Source organism: Rattus rattus, chromosome 7, assembly GCF_011064425.1.
Source record: "Rattus rattus isolate New Zealand chromosome 7, Rrattus_CSIRO_v1, whole genome shotgun sequence".
In the NCBI taxonomy this organism is placed as follows: domain Eukaryota; kingdom Metazoa; phylum Chordata; class Mammalia; order Rodentia; family Muridae; genus Rattus; species Rattus rattus.
The window spans coordinates 8,496,598-8,510,661 of NC_046160.1; the positions used below are offsets into that span (position 1 = coordinate 8,496,598).

A 14,064-nucleotide genomic window follows, 5' to 3' on the forward strand; every position below is an offset into this window, starting at 1 on the left:
CTTTCCTGTCCTGTTTACTTGGTGTGTGACCTTAGATTAAGTTACGTAGCTCCTGTGCCTAAGTTTTCCCATTGTGGACTACATGTAACAATAGTATTTATTAATAACATATATTATGTATAATATGTTAAATAAAGATATAAATACATTGTAGTGATGATATAATATTAAATGAGATACTATTTTTAAAAAGGCTTAAGGCAAATGTGGTAGCACACATTTATAATCCCCAACTTGGATGTGAGAAACAAGAGTTTAGGGTTATTCCTTGTTTTTGCATAGTTCAAGGCCAGCTAGCCCTACCTGAGTCGACCGTGTCTCAAAAACCAACCGAAAGGAGTTTAAAACATGATTTGTTACATAGTAAGTCAATGTTAAATGGATACCAAAGCATTGGTTCTCAATTATGTTGCTAATATATATTAATGAGTCTATAAATTATGCATAAATTTAATGTTTTTCATTTTTTTAAAGGTTAAAGAAATAGGAGAATACTTTAAACAGCACCTTTTGCAGTCCAGACACAGAGGAGCATTTGAACTGGCTTATACAGGTTTTGTGAAACTCACTGAAATATTAAACAGGTAAAACAATCCTTTTGGGTAGTGTGTTTGTTTGTTTTTTGTTTGTTTTTAAGGGCAGACTACAGAGCATGTGCATGGAGTAGGTGTTGCTTGTATCTTTCAGTGTTGGAGAGAATGAACATAAGGGATGACTTTCTTAGGTTCCATGTGTGACAGACTGCAGATGGCTGACTCAAGTGTCCACCCACTCTGCTCTTGCACTGAAGGCTGATTGGAAGTACTTTTTGCCAAAAGTAGCTCTGAGGTCACTGATTCTTTTCATCAGATGAGATGGATGTCTTGTCTGTTTGAAAATGACTTGGTATTTGGAATCAAATCAACCTGGTCTTCTTTTGGTCTATGTGTATTTCATGGAATAACATAAAGATTTTTTATAGTTTTATTTTATAGAAAAATCTTAAAATAACAATAAATAGACATAATTCATCTTACCTGGGAAAAAGTATTTAGCTAAATCTCATGTATTTAACCAAATGTGTATTTTTAACTTTATGGGTGCTGATAGTTTCATTCATTCATATAGTGGATTTCCTCTAAATGGCTTGTAAGGAAACCTTAAGTTTCTTATTGACTAAGTATTTGTACCAACCTTCTCTAAAAGAAAAGGTAGTATTTTCCAGGAAAACCTTTCTGTTGCCTAGAAATGTTGAAATGAAGTGGCCAGTCTTGTAGCTTCAGCAAACCTTTTAATTTGTACTGCTAAGAGATTTACATCTTGATTATTTGTGATGTGTCCCCCAGCCCCACTCCTGGTAAAATATTTTTAAAATGTCTTATCAGTTTTATAGGCTTTCTCTAGATGGTACTTTAAAAGCATTCTTAAGAGATAAACTGTTTGCCAAAAAAAGTGTTCCTATTATTAAACTGGTGACATTTAAATATTTTAGTTTTTAATTTTGCATGTTCTATCTGTGTCTGTCTGTCTGTCTGTAAGTGGGTATGTGGACAGGAGTGCAGGTGCCTGTGGAGGCTAGAAAAGCCATTGAGTCCCCTTAATCTGGAATTACAGGTGATTGTGAACCATCTGATAGAGGAACTAGAAACTAAATTCTGGTCCCTGCAAATAGTAAAGGTTCTTAGATGCTAAGCCATCTTTCTAGCTCCATGAACGGCTGACCTTGAAAGTAGTTTTGTCTTTTCTAGGCTGGAGAGATGCTTCTCAGTTCAGAGCACCAGCTCCTCTTCCAGAGGTCCTGAGTTCAGTTCCCAGCAACCACATGGCGGCTCACAGCCATCTGTGATGCCCTCTTCTGGCATGCAGACATACATGCAGACAGAGCATTTATGTACATAAAAAATCTTTTCAAAAATAATTTATCTTTTCAATTCTTTGTTTCTATTGTAGACATGTTGTGAATATTCTTTTCTCACAGTGTAGTATACTTCATTCCTTCAAATCAGTTAGTGAATGTTAGTTATATGCTTTTGCATCATGCTTGGGTTGAAGAATATAATACCTCATCATGAGAAACACTTTCTGTTATTAAAGAGCCTTCGAGGTATCAGGGCAGTCTGGCTATAACACTTGTCACCATCTGATGGATAGGGTTGGTTTAGCTATTCTTCCTGACTGGATACTGTGTATATCCTCTGTAATGGCTTTGTGATGGTTTGCATAGGAATAGTGCCTAGTAGACTCATGTGTTTGAATGCTTGGCTTATAGGGAGTGGCACTCTTAGGAGGTATGGCCTTGTTGGAAGAAGTGTGTCACTATGGGGACAGCTTTTGAGGTCTCTATGCTCAAGCTATACAATGTGGCTCACAGTCTCCTTCTGCTGCCTAAGGATGTAGAACTCTTCGTTCCTTCTCCAGCACCATGTCTGTCCTACATACTGTCATGTTTCCTGCCATGATGATAATGGACTAAACCTCTAAAACTAAGACAGCCCCAACTGAATATTTTCTTTATAAGAATTGTTGTGGTAATGATGTTTCTTCACAGCAATAAGACCCAAACTAAGGTTCCATGTATGTCTTCTCTCCAGCTGCATCCTCACTGGAAAAAGGATTACCTTCCCCAAAGAGAACCTTCCCCGAAGTGGAGGGCTCTTTTTTCCTCACGAGTATAAGGATAGCGTCCTTTGTGACCTCCAAACGGTTTAGTTTGCAAATAAGCAAGGGTAACGTTCAGAGTGTTACCAGGAAGTGTGTGATAGGCCTCCATTGTCCCAAGAGTCATGGGCATGAGACTCAGCATTGCAGTGAGGAACTAGCCGAGAAAGTAAGGTCTGTGTGTGAACACCGTAAAACTGCCAGGTAGTGTCTGAAACTGACAGATAGGACAAGGACGCTGAGAGAGTAAACAAGGGTGTCCTGATAGCTCTCTGTGGAGGAGCTGAACTTGCAAGCACGCATGAGCAAGTTTTAAGGACGGGAAAAGAAAGGGTGACCATTAGGAAGTGTAGACACTAGATTAAGGTGACTTACTAGTCAGATGGACTTCCACAGCTGCTGTTGCTGAACTAGATGGATTTAGAACAGATTATTCTGTTCTGTGCAAACAGGAATGGTAGAATCATTGTGGTGTTTTTTGTTTGTTTTGTTTTGTTTTAATCTGAAAAAACAGCAATCTGTCATTCAAGCTGTGTACATCCATTCCACTGGCTGCTGGAATATACAGAGTTAACCCCTTCATTCCTGAGCTCTTTATTGCTGAAGAGAGAGATCCATTCAAGATCTCACTGACTTCTGTTGTATAGAGCAAATAAGTTATCTTTGAACATTCTTTCGTAATATGTAGTTTCCTACAAATGTAAGATACTGTGAGATCGATGTATACTGTGAGATTGATTTAAGGACTGTGTGAGATGTTATGATCTCTGGTTGGAACATTCAATAGGTTTTAATGACTCTTAGGGAGATCTTAGACTTAATTTTAGCAATTTAAGTCTCAGGTAGTGGGAGCTTCCTCTGTGTTGATGGCTCAGAGATTGAAACAATGATGGGCTATTTCACTCAACCTTTGGCCTCATGTGGACAACTTCACAAGCCAACTCCACACATGACTTGTTGAATGATAAAGGAAAACTGTTGGCTTTTTTTTTTTTACATTTTTTGATTTTAGGAGATAGGAATTAGGGCAAGGACAAACGAGGTAGTTTTCCTCCAGACGTATACTGAGTTTAACTGGTACCGTTTAGCTGGCAGATAAAGTGGTAAGAGGGCTTCTTTTAATTGTGCGTACATTTCTGGCCCCTTAGGTAGTGGGATAGCTAGAGGCCCATTGGGTATATGAACTGGGGACATGACCACTCCATGTCAGATGGAGACATCTGAAAGAGTCTAGAACAGAGAGATAAAGTAGATTTGATATGGCCTGCAGACTGGACAGAGACAACTCTATTCAAGGGAGGTGGGGAAATAGTAGGAGACTTGTCGCAGAGAAGTATTCCACATCACAAAGGAGAGGCATCTCTTTCCATGCAGTGGGTGCCCAGTACGGAGAGAGAAGCTGCCTAGCACACCTTTGAAGTAGTAGTAGGCTCCTGGAGCCAACAGAGACAGAACAGCCAGCTCTAAGGTGACACTTACCTGAGTACCAGAAGAGAGCAGGTAGAGGGAAGAAGTGACTGAAGAGACAGACTCAGACATTTGAAGTGGAATATGATGGGTGTCAGAAACAAATGACCCATGCCTTTGGAGACTCAAGTCAGCAACTTGGTCTGGTTAGGGAGGTCAAACCCTGTGGAAGGGGGTCCATCTGTGCCCCACTGCAGTGTTCTGTATCAGATATATAAACTGCCAACATGACAGTTCTTTGATATGGTTAAGGGAATGCTTTTTATTGTGAATGAGAGAAAGAGAAAATATCCAGAGGAACTAGGAAGGGTCCAGAGCAGAGAGAGAAAGAAAGAAGTACACTGAACACGGCCAGCAGACTGAACAGGGTCATGGCTGTCTGTGAGAGAGGGGAGACTAGCAGGGGACAGGGAATTGAGAGAGTATTATGAGGTTAGCTGGGGCTGTGAGGAGTGAGAGCAAGAGCTGAGGACAGCGTGACGAGCTGGGAGCAGCAGCAAGCTTAGGGTAGAAGAGGAACTGAGCAGGGCTAGGATGGACTTTGAAATGTGTAGCAAATCCTTGTGAGTAGGGACTGGTGGGAACCTGGAGGCTAGCATGGACTTGATGTGCTTAGAAGATAATTGGAGAGCCATGTGTCCCTCTGGCCAGGGGTAAGGGAAGTGACTGCTTTTGGCCATGAGAACCAGATTTATAAGTTCTGAGGAATGCTGGTTTTTATCTAACAGAAGCCTTCCTATAATCCGGGTTAAACTCATTTCTGGGCATTTGGACTGCCTTTTGGAGTTTGGGGAATTGGAGTTTCCTTTCTGCTGACAGTTGGTGCCACAAGTAACCTCTTTTTCAGCATGGCGTGTTTGAGGTAGCTGAGCTACTTCTGCATAGCAGCAAATCCAGGCAGAAGCCCGACAGCCTGGCAAGTCTCACAGCATTGCTCCAGTCACATTCTCTGGATTATAAAGAGTCTTTAGGTCAGACTGGATGTAGTTCCCTTTGATGACACAGTGGTCGGATCACTGTGTGGAAATGTATGTGGATGGAGACTATTGTAGCAGCCGGCTCTGAAAAGTGAATCCGTGACAGTGAGCGCAGGTGTGAGTTCCTCTGCTGGAGGAGACCAGAACAATGGGTTGATGCTACCTAAGCCAGGCACACTTTGGTTTTGTTTGCTTGATACAGCATTGTAAGTTTGGGCTGGAGAATGGCTCAGAGGTTAAGATCACTGGATGCTCTTCCAGAAGTCCTGAGTTCAATTCCCAGCACCCACATGGTGGCTCACAACCATCTGTAAGGAAATCTGGTGCCCTCTTCTGGCCTGCAGGCAGAACACTGTATACATAATAAATTAATTTAAAAAAAAAAGGAATAGTAAGTTTATCTTTCCTGTAGTGAGTGTGACGAAATGATGGACTATCCTGGTAGTGGTACTCAACGTAGCAGTTGGAGTAGGTGCGTGACTAAGGTAAGGCAGCGGAAACACAGATGTGGGAAATTTCATAGTCATCGCTGTTGGTAGGATTGAAGAGCAAGGGATGGAAGAAAGGCTGGAGAAGCAAGGACAGAGGCTTCGTGTGAGCCAGGGAATGAACGGAAATGCCGTTTCCGAACTACTGTGCAGTGGCGGAAGCTGTGCGCGGGAGAAGATGGTGGTTGAGGGAGGCCAAGTGTCTGGTATATTGGCCTCTTCTAGTTTAGAGATGCCTCGTGGCCATCACTGGTGGCTTCGAACCCATCTGTTAGGCTTCTCATCTGATGCCTTTGAGCCCAGTGGTTTTGATCCCTTTAGGAACATTTCAAGTGTGACTGTTTTATAGGGGACATCTCTGTCATGCGGAGCACTGTCTTTTGCAGGGGAAGGGGTGTTGGTTGGCTTTTAATTTTAAAAGAAAACCTGTTTCCCTTGGGCTTTTTTAGTGGGGAGGGATTAATAAGTGCTTAATGATGCAAACTTGCTTAGGTGTGTAGCATTTAAGAAAGCATTTGCAAGGAAGAAATCTGAGCATTGGTGAGAACCCATAGAAATGAAGGCCAGCTGCTGGCTACCCTCCGCATACAGCTGTGTTAAGGAAGAAGGCACTTCAAAAGATTAATTGGCAAATAGCTGAAGAGTTAAACATGAACTAGATCATTTAAATTGACTTTTAATAGGATTATTCAAAATGTCTTCAAATGTAAACTGACTTTACTATTAAACAATTATCCAGGATAAACAGGACTGGGAGAGATATTATTCTTTTTTCTGGGAAATTTTTTTGAAAACAATATTTATATGTATAACACAAACAAATGTGGAGTTAATTTTCTGTAATCTGATTTTCTCACAGAGTTAGTTCGTTTTGGGACTTGATGAAATAGTCAGAGTTTCTTTAAAAACACCATAACTGCCAAGTATGATTATGTGCACCTGTAATTTCAGTATTCTGGAGGCCAACACAACTGAAACAACAACAAAACAAACTAAAGCTATGATTATTTTTCTGTACATATTTAGCTACCCCAGTGTTTGAATGGAGTGGCTAAGTGTATTTACATTAGGAGATAAATTCAAATTTCTGGTGAAATTCATACATGGATCTCTCCTTTGTATTCGAAGATGTTTGTTTTGATTTAAAGATTCCCAAACTAGAGTGGGGACTTTGATTTGTCCAAGTATGGGGGAATTGTTGGCTGGAATCTTAGGTGTAGGAGAGACTTTTCTGAGTACTTAATGATACTTTGCTCTTCATATGAGCATTGATCTGTGTACTGAGGTGTGGTTATTGTACAAATAACCTCTGTAGGAATTATAGCATATTCACATTGTCAACCTCTGAATGAACTGCTGAGAGCTGGCAGATTTAGTCATAAAGTACTAGCGATGATTTGTGATGTCAATAATTATGCCAGAAATAATTTAAATATTTAAATCTTCTACCACTTAATTATAACTCCTATGATGCAAATTAAAGTGAAAGCTTTTTTTGAGCAATTGGAATATAATAATAAAAACTAAGTTCTACCTTTCTGCAAAACAAAAGAATGCATCTTCACACAATTGTACAAAAATAAATGTTAAGTGTAATATATTGGGGGAAGAAATTTATTCAACTTTGATTAACATCATATCATCTAAACTTTTACTTATATTTTATTTGACAAATATTCCCAGACAAGATATTTATTGCTCACTAAATGTCCTGTGAATTTTATTTGAAATGTGAATGATTAAGTAAAGAATAAGTTCTGAGGGGCCAGAGAGAGCGACAGTGTATTCACATATAAAACTAATAAATAAATCCTCTTTAAAAGGCCATATGAATGGGGGAGTGGTGGGCGTATTGAGACAGGACCGTACCTCTTAGCCCTGCTGCTGTCAAACTCAGAGTGTAGACAGTGCAGGCCTAGGAGTCACAAGGATGCTGTGTCTCTGCCCTACAGTGCTGGGGTATAGGTATGTGCCTCTCTGCTGATTGCCTTTCTTCTCTTTCTCTAGTGGATTTAAAAGATTTTGTGAAAACTGGAATGTCTTAATGTCTGTTTCCTAAGTCATTGTGTATTACTGATTAGTGACTTTTGAAATTTTGTTTTCTATACCTATTTTACCCGAGTGTTTTGCCTGCAGTAAATTCTCCAGTTTCATGCAGTACCCACAGAAAAGGCCAGAAAAGGGCATCAGATCTGGGAGAGCAGAAGGTACAGTTGTGAGCCTCCCTGGGGTGCTAGGAGCCACACCTGCACCCTCAGCAAGAATAACAGGTGACTGGAGCCTCTGAGCCATGTGTCCAGCCCTGTAAGGTCAGATTGCACCCTTTTCTGGAAAATCTAACACTGGTTTTCAGTCTTCGTAATATGCTCTCGTTTAGACAGAAGAACCATGTTTTCAGTGAGTAATCTGGAGCCTGGATTTTTGAAAATAAAGTCCTGAGGATTTTCTCCTTGCTCTTGGGGAGATGATAGGAACCTCGGAGAGAACCAGCTCTCTGGGCACGTTGTCCACCATGCTGTGGGGCATCCTTACTCCCCTGGGCTTCCTTACTCATCTCTTCTTTGCTGCCTGTGCCTGCAGCCAGAGTGGGCCAGAGCAGTCTCCTGCCGTTTTCCCTGCAGGAGCCTTCAGTGTGTGCTGCTGCAGCAGTGTGTGGGGAGGGTAGGAGGGCCTCTGTTGGTTATGTCACTTCTCTTTTTAAAGATTTATTTATTTATATGAATACACTGTCACTCCTTTCAGACACACCAGAAGAGGGCATAGGGTCCTATTACAGATGGTTGTGAGCCACCAAGTGGTTTCTGGGAATTGAACTTCAGGACCTCTGGAAGAGCAGTCAGTGCTCTTAACCACTGAGCCATCTCTCCAGCCCCAGCTTTCATGAATGCAAATCCCTCTTCAGACTTCTCCACACTTCAGAGTTAGGTTCCCTTTTAGAAATTTGCCCTAACGCATGGAGTCTTCTGTCCACATCTGTCATTGTTTAGTTTATTTGAAAGAAAAAACATGAACCTTTAAATAATAAACATAATGCCTGAAAAAAGAATGAATAAAGAATTTCACTCATGAAATAATTGGAGATTACCCAAAGGGTTTCAGAAAGTTAAGTACCTCAATTAACAACAACTAACAAGAAATGTAATAAAATTCAAACTCAGCAAGGAAATGACCATGGTGGATAGGTGGCTGGAAGAAGCAGGTGGAGAGCTGCTTTGTACTCAGGGAATCTGATTTACTGGTACAAAATAGTCTAATGACCAGTTAGTGCAATATATGAGATATGTAATTTGATCTTTGTTACGGGGTTTTGCTTATCTTAAGGTACTTGTCTACTAGGAGTGAGATAAGTCTGGATAGGAGTTGGACTAATCTGCTTATGGAACAATAATGCACTTCAGTGTTCTGCTCCCAGTAACAGAGGCCTGAACACCAGCCTTGTGCATTTCTACAACTTTTCTGATTTAAAAATGTTGAAATTATTATTTCCAGTGCTGAATATTGAATCTCACACATTAGCATTCTAGGCAAGTGCTGTACCATTGAGGTGTAGCCCAGCTCTCTCTTATATTTAGTATGGGCTCAGGCCATACGACTTAAAGAAGAGAACGACAATGAAAAACTTCCTTCTGGCCCCTTCTTGATTGTAATGAAAAAAATCTCCTGGCTTGATTTTTGCCACCTTGGTGTGAAGGATAGACAAAAAAAAATATAAAGATAGAAATTTAAGTGAGTCCCTAGCTTGCTAACAGTAGTACAGCATCTAAGCTGTGTAAGATATTGTGCCCCTTCTCAGTGAGTGGGACTCTGCACATGTCACTCACTGTGTACAATGGTGCCTTCTGATTTTTTGTGAAAGTCTAGGGGGTTTTAGGTATGAAAGAGTTTAGGAAATTGGATACATTTCTAACAATTTTAATCTTGTGAGTGATGTGCATTGTGGGTACGCACATACTGTGATGCGTATGTGAAGGTCAGAGGATACCTGTGGGAGCATTAACTCCTTCTCTGCTATATGGGTCCTAGGGTCTTGTGTGGTAAATACCTTTATGTGTTCAGCCATCTCCACAGCCCTGGAATTGGGGAAATTTTTGTAAGTTTCCTTTAGAATTGATAAGCTGATTTCATAGGCATATGTGTAAATTAATAATATTGAGCTACAAATTCTTTTCTGATGAGACTTCTTAGTACGTAACTTGATTGTATGGTGTTCTTTAGGCTAAAGACATGTGGAGTGTTTACTGTGAGTTTGACAAGGTTGTCAAAGCAACAAAGATAGTGTCTGCTCTTTAAGGAGGCATTTGTTGACAGAAGCAAGACATTGGAATCCCCCAGTCTGTGGTTGGTGACTGCACAGCGCTGGCAGAGACCATCTCGTCATTCAGGGTATTTTCCCTTTTCCTTACTGACCCCTGGTTGGTGTGGTGAGGAACCAAAACAAACAACTAGAATTTGCTGCATTGTTCTTGGGAGTCTTCCCTGGCTTCCTTTTTACCTGGCAGTTTCTTCCTTCTCACAACAGTAACTGGTGTTTTGAAATAACATTCTTATAAAGCAATATGTCCTTGCTGGGAAGTGGACAGAAGATCCATTGGAGAGCCAGAACTTGAGGGTGTTTTCATTTTCTAGCCACCGTGAGCTCATGTTGAGAAGTCTTAAGGTTGTAGCCTCTCCTTCCTACACCTGCCTTTGCAGTTTTGTGCCCAGAAGACGCAGCTAATATGCAGCAGCTGCCACCAACCCTGCTTGCTTGGTTTGTTTGTATTAAATCAACAAAGATTGTAGAGCATCCTGTATGCCAGATGCTGTGCTGAGCAAGCAAGCTCTTTGGACCCCTGAAAACATGCTGTCCTAGACCGGAGCGATGGGACCTAGAGAGCTTGTAGTCTGGGCGTGAGGGCTTATGTGGGGTTATGGTGAGGTGCTGGGGGCAGCTCTCATCAGGACCTTTAGATACTTTGTATATTTAGGGAGATACGTCCCCTGTTTTTAGCAGTCACTAAAAAAGTAAAAGAATACCTCTTTGAGACAGGTCTCTATGTAGCCCTGACTCTGGTGAAACTATGTAGACTAGGCTGGCTTTGAACACAGAGATCCTCATGCCTCTGCCTTCTGAGTGCTGAGATGGAAAGAGCTTGCCCACCACACTATGCGTCTTGATTTTTCAAAGCATCTTTGTAATGATTTTCTTTTTTAAACACTCTATTCATAGCCACACAACTAGCTGACAAAACCGGGACTAAAATCCAAATTGGGGGAGGGCAGGCATTTCATCTAGGCTACAGTTGAGGAGATGCTTAGTGATCCTCACTGTATGGAGGGAATTGTGACAGGAGCCTGTTAGTAGAGGATAAAAACAATGGTAAAGTGTGAGCTTTGCTACTAGAAGAGCGGTATCTGAGTGTGTGTTTATGTGTTCATGTGGGTCCACCATGTAGAAGCTACAAGGTATCATTCCTCAGGAACTGTCACCTTTGTCTTTGAGAACATATTGGCCTAGAGCTCACCAGGTAGACTATGCTGGCTGGCCAGCAAGCCCCAAGGATCTCCCTTTCTCTGTCTTCCCAATGCAGAGAATTCAAGAGCACCTGGCTCTTTTACATGGTTCTGGGGTTACAGGTCCTCAGGTTCACTTAGCAGTTTACCAGCTGACAAGTCCTCACCCCACTAGAGGAACTTTCAACCTAGCTGCTCAATGTTTGGGATTAGGTAAGTAAAGCAGAGGATTTCCTGGACAGAAATTAAAGACCAAGAGCAAGATAGCTTGTCGAGCATGTCTGTCCCAGGTGATGGGAAGAATAATTGGGAACAATTAACAACAGAAGCAACAATAAAAGCTAGAGAAGTCCTTGGTGAAGACCTTCCATGCTTTGGTAGCCATGGTGTTTGAAGTGGTGTTGGAAGTTGCCTAGAGGGATAGCAGATAGTTGTGATACGATTGTAGTCAAGAGATGGGGAGAAGAGTCTGGAGTTGGAGATGAAGGACCTGGAACTACTCTGACGTTTGCTACTGGAAGTTGAGCATTCTGGGAATATACCCAGTGCTATGTAAATAGGGGAGTTAGCTATTCTGGGTGGAGGCATATATTTGAAAATTAACCTAACAGGAAATGATTGCAGTCCTTGCCTGGAGAAGGTCTCTTAAAGAGCCTTTAAAAAAGGAAAAATGTTACATGTTTTACCTGTTGCTAAAATTCAGAAACATGGTCATGTGAAACATAATTTCTACCCCATTTGCACATGTACAAGTGTCAGTTAGACAATATCCAGAAGAATGTACTAGTCTTCATTTTGAACTTGGTTTGGTTTTGTTCTTGAGCCCTGGAAGAAGCTTCTGTTTGGGGGCAGGATTTAGGCCAGTAGAATTGCTGTTGATGGCCTGCCTGTGAGTGCTGAGTCACTTGCCCAGCTCCAGCAGTGCCCCTCCCCCATCCAGGAGAAACCCCTGTGCACTCCCCCTTCTCTAATTACCACACCTTCTGTACCCTCTTTCTTTGCCAGCCTGCAGAGTTGGTCACATAGACAGCAAATACTTGGTGTGCTCCAATTGGGTACCATGCCCTGTTGGTACTTGAGAGTTAAAAATGGATGGGAGAGATTATGTCCTTGGTTCCTTGGAGCTTTTATTTTAGAGGACACTTAGGAAGTCATAGTTCACTGTCAACTCCTGTGTGTGTACACCAACACTTGTGAGATCAAAAGACAACTCTTGGGCGTCAGTTCTCGCCTTCCATTTATTTTATATTAAATTACACTTTTTGAGGCTTTTGTTGGCCTTATATAATAAATTAGTTACATGATTGTCACAGGTAAATGAAGGAAAGAAGAGTCCAGGAATGTGGTAGTGTGGAGATTTGTCAGCAATCAGTCTGTGTGTTTAACTTCATTTTTATTGATGCGTCTTTTTCTTGATAGCATAACTTAACTGAATAAATTATTTAGAGCTCTTTTTAAACCTGGCAGTTTTCACTTTTCCTTCTGTTAATGAGCACGGGGGAAGGGCTTCCTCTCTGTACTGAAAGTCCTTAGAGATGGTAGCCTGGTAAGGGAGTTATTTAGTAAACAAAGGTATAGGTACAAGCCTGGGCCTGGGCCAGGGCCAGGGCCACTGAGCCTAATTTCTTGGCAGTCCGTATCTTGGTGCATTTCTGGGAACTTGCTTCATACATTAGCTTTCACGTTCCTCACATTTCACTGTGAGAGTGGCTGCTTTCTGTTTGCAGTGAAGTCTCTTCAGGCCATTATGAGTGATTCAGTTAATATAAGATAGTGACGTGTTACCAAGAATAAGTCTCCCCAGGTTTCCAGTGGAGTTGGAGTGCCTCCAGAATGGTTGAGACATAGTTCACTTCATGCCAGGCACATGAGATCAAAAGACAACTCTTGGGAGTCAGTTCTCTCCACCCACTGGGTTACCCTGCCTTCCTTGTTTTGTTGTTTTGGACAGGGCCTCATATCACCCAGGCTTGAGCTCACTGTTCAGCAGAGGATACCATTACACTTGTGATCCTCTCTTCCCACTTTCCTGTGCTGGGATTGCAGGGTTCCCTTCCAGAATTTTCTGTAGGCCATCCCCGTTCCCAGCTTGCTTTCTGTCTATACTGTCATTTTAATTCTGATGGTGCATCTTCAGAGACTGAAGTCAGTCTGAAAATAATCTGGATAAAACACGAGTAGGAAGATAATTTCTGTTTTGTTAGCTTTAGAAAGATACTTTTCTTATAACAGTGCACCCCAAAGCACCTTCTGCATGAATATCTTTTGGAAGTTGGTTCCAGGGAACACAACCAGCTCGTCCTTCTTCATGGGCTTTGTTTGTTGGTTTGGGAGTGAAAACTGAAACAAATAACAGAATAATAATAGCCGGTAGCATCTTTATTACCAGCCAGATCAAGCCAAATTTCTAATGGAAAATAGAGTTCTCTCCCTTGAAGTAATGCTTTCATTTAAGCTAAAGTCTCAGTTTTCATTTTTTGCTTTTTTTACCCACTTTACAAAAGTGCAAAACTGAGGGACAGCAGTTGAAATGAGGGAACATGGATAAGCCATGTCTAACTACCATGGTGTAAACAGCCTGGGCAACATGAGCCCAGTGAAGACTTCAGTTATTCCTTGGGGAACTTGGGGATGCACAGTTGGGCTTTGTAAATAGATTTGAGCATGACTGAGAAGTAATCTGGGTTTGTGGATTGTTTCTTTTAAGGTTCGGTCTTATTAGCCCAAAGTAGCCTCAAATTCAGGATCCTTCTGCCTCAGCCTCTCAAGTGCTAGAATTATACTACACCTAGTTTGATCTGGCCATTTAATAAAGGGTTATTAAGAATACTGTGTTGAGAATAAATGGTAAAAGTTTGGGAGGTTACAGTTCATTAATTCAGGAAGGAGATGGCTTGAAGGACGGTGGAGAGGGAACCCGACCAGGATCTGCATCGTTTCAAAGTGAAATGCCCGTGCTATCAGCAGGTTAGATATGAAACTTTCCGGAAGCAATGATGCCA

General features: G+C 41.5%; 1 protein-coding gene across 1 annotated transcript in view; it reads left to right on the forward strand.

The window, feature by feature from the left end:
* Thada (THADA armadillo repeat containing) overlaps window positions 1–14,064 on the forward strand; it is a 307,293-nt gene that overhangs the window by 54,411 nt on the left and 238,818 nt on the right. Inside the window, exon 21 of the mRNA XM_032908756.1 lies at window positions 475–584. Within this exon, the coding sequence (XP_032764647.1) occupies window positions 475–584 (110 nt within the window). The remainder of the gene's footprint in view (window positions 1–474; window positions 585–14,064) is intronic.